The sequence below is a fragment of the Cyprinodon variegatus genome, unplaced genomic scaffold (assembly GCF_000732505.1).
Source record: "Cyprinodon variegatus isolate N-32 unplaced genomic scaffold, C_variegatus-1.0 Scaffold1222, whole genome shotgun sequence".
NCBI classification, from domain to species: Eukaryota; Metazoa; Chordata; class Actinopteri; order Cyprinodontiformes; family Cyprinodontidae; genus Cyprinodon; species Cyprinodon variegatus.
Window position 1 is genome coordinate 127,952 of NW_015151675.1, and position 6,629 is coordinate 134,580.

The 6,629-nt window shown below is 39.4% G+C and overlaps 1 protein-coding gene across 1 annotated transcript in view; it reads right to left on the reverse strand.

Annotated features, from left to right (window-relative positions):
* Nucleotides 1-1,232, reverse strand: part of slc4a5 (solute carrier family 4 (sodium bicarbonate cotransporter), member 5) — a 52,477-nt gene extending 51,245 nt beyond the window's left edge. The window contains exon 1 of the mRNA XM_015401456.1: nt 1,041-1,232. Within this exon, the coding sequence (XP_015256942.1) occupies nt 1,041-1,077 (37 nt within the window). The 5' untranslated portion in view covers nt 1,078-1,232. The remainder of the gene's footprint in view (nt 1-1,040) is intronic.
* Between the last annotated feature and the right edge of the window lie 5,397 nt (nt 1,233-6,629).

Here is a 6,629-nt window from a genome sequence, read left to right on the forward strand (position 1 = left end):
TCTGCCTGGCTGTGTGTTTCCTGGACGGGGCCGCTTTTTACAGCTGCTTTCTGTATCTCTGCTTCTGTCTCCTTGAACCCCAGTCAGCCTCAGCAGATGGCCGCTCACACTGAGCCTGGTTCTGCTGGAGGTTCCTTCCTGTTACAAGGAGTTTTTCCTCTCCACTGTCACTACAAGCATGCTTAGTGTGAGGGATATGGAAGTAAATCTTTGCCGCTGGGATTTAAATTAAAAATGTCACTAAAATATAAATGTTGTGTGTTTGTACTTACTCTTTCTGTGTTAAAATATATTCTGAAAACATTTTCAATCAAAAAAAAATTAATTGTTAGTATATCTATATAGTTAAAATTTTATTTATTTTCACTTCAAGCTGAAAATTCACATTACTATTTCACAGTTAATACAGTTTCAATACCTGTTTTTTTTTTGCAGTTGGACTTTTCAGTGTTAAAAACAACGCAGCACATAAAAAATTTAGACTTTCAAAATTTAAACTCAATATTTTCAGCAACTGTGATTCAGCTGGCTCAATTTCACTGTTAAATTCATCTTCTAAATTAAATTCAATGTAAAAAAGGGAAGGGTTACTTCAGGTCACAGACATTAGCAATGAATTGTGGTGTCCAACACTCCAATCAAGTAGCTGAGGCCGCTCACACTGAGCCTGGTTCTGCTGGAGGTCACTTCCTGTTAAAAAGGAGTTTTTCCTCTCCACTGTCGCTACAAGCATGCTTAGTGTGAGGGATTGCATTCAAGACAATGTTTCGATACAATCCACTGGTTTTCCTTAGATAGAAAACTTTGAATCAGTTTGACTGGATGATCTGGTGAACTGCAAAGTGCCTTGAAAAGACGTGTGTTGTGAATTGGTGCAAGAAAAAATAAATTGAATTGAGTTAAAGTCAAGATAAAAAACTGTTCCAGGTCATAACTCAGAAGTAAAAGAATTGGAATGACTGTAAAAGAAAAACATATCTACTTTAGTGTCAATTTCTAGAATGGTCACCTTATTACCACAATCAGAGGTGCATGATTACCTGTTCTGGAGCAAGGTAGGTTCAGATGAGAGGTCATGTTAGAGAGAATAGGGTTCACACTGGATTCAAGCAAAGATCCAAACACAGAAGAAGAGAGACGTCCTCTGGTTTGCTTCAGGAAGAATTATTCTCTAGCTCCCAGTCTCCAGCTCAGGTCTCATTAAATGGATCAAAAAAGTAACTTTCACCTTCTCACATACGTCCTTTAACTCTCTCCTCCCTCAGGTTTATATCCTAGCAGCTCCTCCACCTCTCAGTTATTCAGGGAAAGAACAAAAAAAAAAAAATCTCCAAAGCAACAACAATCCAGAGGCTTTTTAAAAGGGTCGACTTGCACCACAGGGCCCTCTAGTACTCTCCTCCCATGCACACTCATGTGTTCACATACCACAAAAACATGAACTCCTTCTGCATTACGTTTACGTGTCTCTCTACGAAAAACATCATCAAATTTCCGCTCTCACACTTTTAATGATGTGAACGTTTTATTTATCACAGAAAAAAATCATATCACACATAAACACTGACAGTTTCTTCAGCTTCCAGGCACATACTGTACTCACTCACATGCACACTCAGCTTGGAGTTCCTCACCTCTAATCTGCTTACAGCTTTCAGACTTTAGGGTCTGTTGCTGCAAAATATTCACACAGAAGTGCTTACCTTTTTACAAACTGTTCTAGTACTGTAGTAGATCTATGCAGATTAGAGTACAAACAGCAAACATCAGAACAGGTCACACCAGGTTTCATGCAGATTTTTTGATTTTTATAAGAAATACTTCAACAAATATGGTTAACCCTTTATAGGGCACTCAGTGAAATACGTTAAAAATCCAAATTTCATTGGAATCCAGGACAAGGCCTTCTTTCCTTTGTAACATTAAAAAAATATGGATATTTTAATGGCAAAAATAAATGTAAATGTAACAAGAAACAACAACTTATCCAAATATATTAAGAGAAATAACAAAAGTGCTTCTATAAGAAATTCATGACAAACACTCTGAGAGTGAAAGAAAGATTTTCTTTGGTACAACATAACCTTAGAGGCATTAATGCTGATACTGGCACTTAGATTTTTCAGTTTATAAACCTAAATATAATTGTTAATTAGGCTTATTAACTTTTTAACTTTACTTTTTAAATTTTCAATTAGCTTTTTACCTTTTTTTTCTTGACTTGTTAACTTTTTTTTCAACTCAGTTTACAGTAGGTAATATATCATTCAAGGGCCCATTTAAATGGTCAAATGCTAAAATAAGATGTACAGCCATGTAGCAGGGTCTTTGCTGAATGGCTGGAAATAGATCTTGACCTACACTATAGATCTAGACCTCACTGAGGGACGGGTGGGGGGTTTGTACTCCATTTTAAGGGGTAAGCAAGTGATCAAAAACCGTAACTTATCCTATAAAGCAGAGGTCTTCAACAGGGGGTCCGCGACTCCCAGAGGGTCCATAGAGGTACTGCATGGGGATTGTGAAAGTTTTGGTTGATTCCCCCCTTCACTTTTTTCTACTAATTGAATTCTTTAATCTTTAAATCCACATTAATGTGAATTCAACAGACTGTAGTAAACAGATAAATGGAGGCAGAACATGTCTTTCAGGCATCAATGCTCACATTCAGCGACACACAGGAGCTTTTTCAAGCTGGGTACCGTTTCATTCACAACACCTGTCCCATCAACCAGCAATCAGAAATACTTTAATAATCCCAGGGAGAAATTACTTTAGTTACATTACTCCATCTGTAATAGAGTGACTATAGGACCAGTTGGATATGATACTTTTAATACTATATATAAGTAGGGGGTTCCCGCTCCATCTCGCCATCAGTTTGGGGGTCCTTGGCCTGAAAAAGGTTGAAGACCCCTCCTATAAAGGGTTAAATTGGTTATTCGCAGACAAAGGGCCTGAGGATCAAAATGGGGGTCACTGATTTCAGCGTGCAATAATTGGGTTTTATGTGTGCAACATGTTGCTGGGGATCTACAAAGATTGCTGCACAGATGTTAAGAAATCCAAACCAATTTCTTTTCCGGCAATTAAAATGAGCAGATTGCATTTTCTACAGGCAGTTTGAGTGTGGCCATAAAAGAAAGCTGAGGCTCTAAGCTGTGGAGATGGAGCTATAAATGATAATTAAGAATTAACAATTTTAATGCTAAAGGCTATTCATAGAGGGCAAACAAAAGTAAAAAGTAAAATTAATAAAGTAGAAATAAAAAAAATCTCATAAAACATTAGAAAGTTGTCTTTTTTGGTTGCTTAACTTGAGCTTAAGTTTGTGCGTCCAGTAGAGACCGGAGTAGAACTGCTTTCCCTCTACATCTTGAGGAGTCAACGGAGGTCTGGCCGTTTCTCATTATATGTAATTGTGTGTTCTCATGTGCTCGTGAAACGTCATCACCCCCCACCCCTAGTACTGTTCCAAATCACAAAAATAACAGACCAAGAATGGTAAAAGTTCCTGGATGTTGTTCACGCCCCTCCATCTTTACCCAGCATGCATCAGAGCAGACTTGTCCTTTCTCAAGATTGAAAGCTTTCCCAGCATGCACCGCGGCAGCAGCAGCTTTGCAGTGCTCACAGAGCTTTAAATATTAACTTAAAAGTTCACTTTTCTGTTGCTGATTTCTTATAAAAGTCAATTTAAGATCATTTGCGGTGATCTTCATTTATATATATGTCCACTTACTCTTTTACTGTGTAATTTTTAAAAAGGTCCGATGTCGAGAGGACCGTAGCAATCAGCGTCCTCCGAGGCTAACCACATCCAGGGCTAAGGTTAGCCAGTCTGGAGCAGCCCTTTCTCAGCATAGTGTGAAAAAAAGCTGGCTCTGATGGCGATTCTTTATTTTTTTTGGTCAAAAGTTCATTCCATTTGTGTTTATCTGACTGTGTTCATTACTGTTCCCCCACTAAATGAAAAAAAGTCATAATTTAGTATTATCTAGAGACTATCAATTAGTGTTGCAACGATTCAATACTAGTATCGGGCGAGGAGGCCCCGATCCATCACTAAAATGGTGATATCGGTATGAGCAAGTACCAACAAATACCATTTTGAGAGCCAAAAATTTATTCAACTATTGTCACCCATTCCAGGTAGGAAATAAAAAGTTCTACAGGATTTACTTTGTATTAGACTTTTTCCTGCTTCACAAAGGTAGGCAGCAGCTTGACAAAGCCATGATGGCAATTATTTTACATCCAAGTAGTTTGCAGTTCTTCATATATCCACACACACATGAATTTAAAGCAGATGGTATCGGTATCAGACGAAAAATGGCAAAAACATAAATAAAAAATGGCAATGGTGCAACACTACAAATTATAACAGGAGGTGAAATGCAGCTCCAGACTAGTATTAAAAATGGTAATAAATGAGTATGCTTCTGTTCCAAATAACCCATATTTATGCTGCATGCTTCGTTCTCCCCGAATCCATACTTTCCTGTGTTCTTGCCAAGACTGTACTCAGCGAGAACATTACACTGCAGAAACAAAATTTCTCAAAATTAGTAAAATTGTCTTAAATTAATGGTATGTATCCTTAATTTTCGCAGGTAAATAAGATTCTTTGCCAATGGAATGAGTATTTTTACTCTTAAAATAAGGTATCTAGATATTATGCACTTGAAATAAGACAATGCAATTGTTTTTTCTTATTTTAAGTGTAAATTGTCTTGTTCCCTTGGCAAAGCGTCTAACGCCTATTTTAAGAAAAAATTGCTTTTTTGGATTTAATTTTTTTGCAGTGTAGTGCAAGGAGCTAAGTCCTTTAGCAAAGAAGAATAATAAACATCTGAACAAGATCGCACACCTTCATAAATGGCAGCATAAAGGTTCGGTTAATGTGGAGCCACAATTCCCATTTTTTTCAAATGGCAATTTGAACAAAATTAAATCCTAAATATTTGAGAAACTTCATAATCAAAAAAACGTTTTGAGAATAACTCAAACTCCCTACCTGCTTTCATCTTGTTTTTATTTTCACTTGCTTTTATTCTGCTTTTGTTGCCCTTCTAGTTTACTGTTTAATTCATTCAAAGCAGAATTTTCTCTATACTAAACTTGCCTGGTCTTGCCTAGTTTCCAATCAATCTAGCTGAATACTTATTGGTTAAATCGAAAATGTTGCAACTTGGCCCGATGTCCTTATTTCAATGACAAAAGTAGGGAGCAACAAGGGAGACAAGGCTGTACAGCAGGACAGTCTCACTCCCCTGCAACACCTGTAGATCCAGTAGATCAGTTTTAGTGCACCATATAAAAAACAGGTGGAAAATTGGACACAGCTCAGGATGTCAGAGCAGATTTTTTTTCCAGTCTGTATGGTTTTGTCCAAAATGGTCCTAACTGGTCCATTATTTATTTTAAAATTAACCCTTTAAAGCAAAGGGTATCATATTTGGTACATGTGTTTTTTAGACCTCTGCACTATCTGTGTGATATTTTTTCGTTCTTAAAGGTACACTATGCAACCGGGGTTGATTTTCCAGTGAGGCTCCCCCCAGAGGGCGAAAGTAAAAGTGCACTGTCGTAAATATGCACAGCTGTTCTCCTGGTTTCTCCGTCAAGCCAGGCGCGGTTGTTTTGAGCTTAGCAGACAGGCGAACGCAACGAATGACTGATGCTGCGTTCACACCGCAGCTGGCGCGACAGAAGCAGCGAGTTTACATGCAAAGTCAATGGTTGACGCGCGTCAAGGCGCAGCAAAAGGTCCCGCAGCGCGTTTTGAGCAGCAGGCGCAGCACGTCTGAGCAGCTGAAGCAGCGCGTCGGGCGCGTTTAAGCATCTGACGCAGGGAGAGAGACACAGCGCTGATGATCACTCCTCTTAAACAGTTTATTGACGCCTAAATTAACTTAAAATGCAGAAATCTGCCGGCAGAATATGCAGTTTGGATTATTTAGATGAAAAACACCTACCAGCTGCCGTGGTGAACCGCTAGGAGGCGACCCGGCCAGAGGCTGCTGATGAAGGGATTCCTTCTGTCGGCGCACCGCTGGTATGTGGGGGTCTGAGCGGCTCCGACAGAAAAAATATTGAAGGCAGGATAATAATCTGAATGAACTGACGGCACTGATTACGTTTTCAGGTGTATTTTCTCACTTAGAAACATATTAAAACTACTTTATTCCCACTGATCACAGCAAATATAGCTGCAAGGCAGAGAAAGGATAGTGAAGCTCCGCCCAACGCGCGTCAGACACACTTTTGCACCGTGCAGCCAGAGCAGCAAAGCTGCTTCAGCCGCGTGTCAGAACTAACTGGTACAAGCAGCAAAAATGAAGCAGCAGACGCGATTTTGCTGCATCCGATGTGAACGTAGCATAACTGCACAAAGATCGCCACTGTGCTAGCAACGAGAATGCTTTTAACTGGGGGGTGTAGCAGTTCTAGCCGTAAAGCAAGACCGACTCTCGCGAGACTTCTGAGCCTGTGGGTGCGGGTCGGTGCTCCTGCAATTGCCAGTGCGGTATTTCCCCCACAGACCACCAGGGCGGCCGAGAAAACCTTTGTTCAACCTGAAATGAATCATTTAATCATCCATAACGTTATGGAACACATTAATTCAC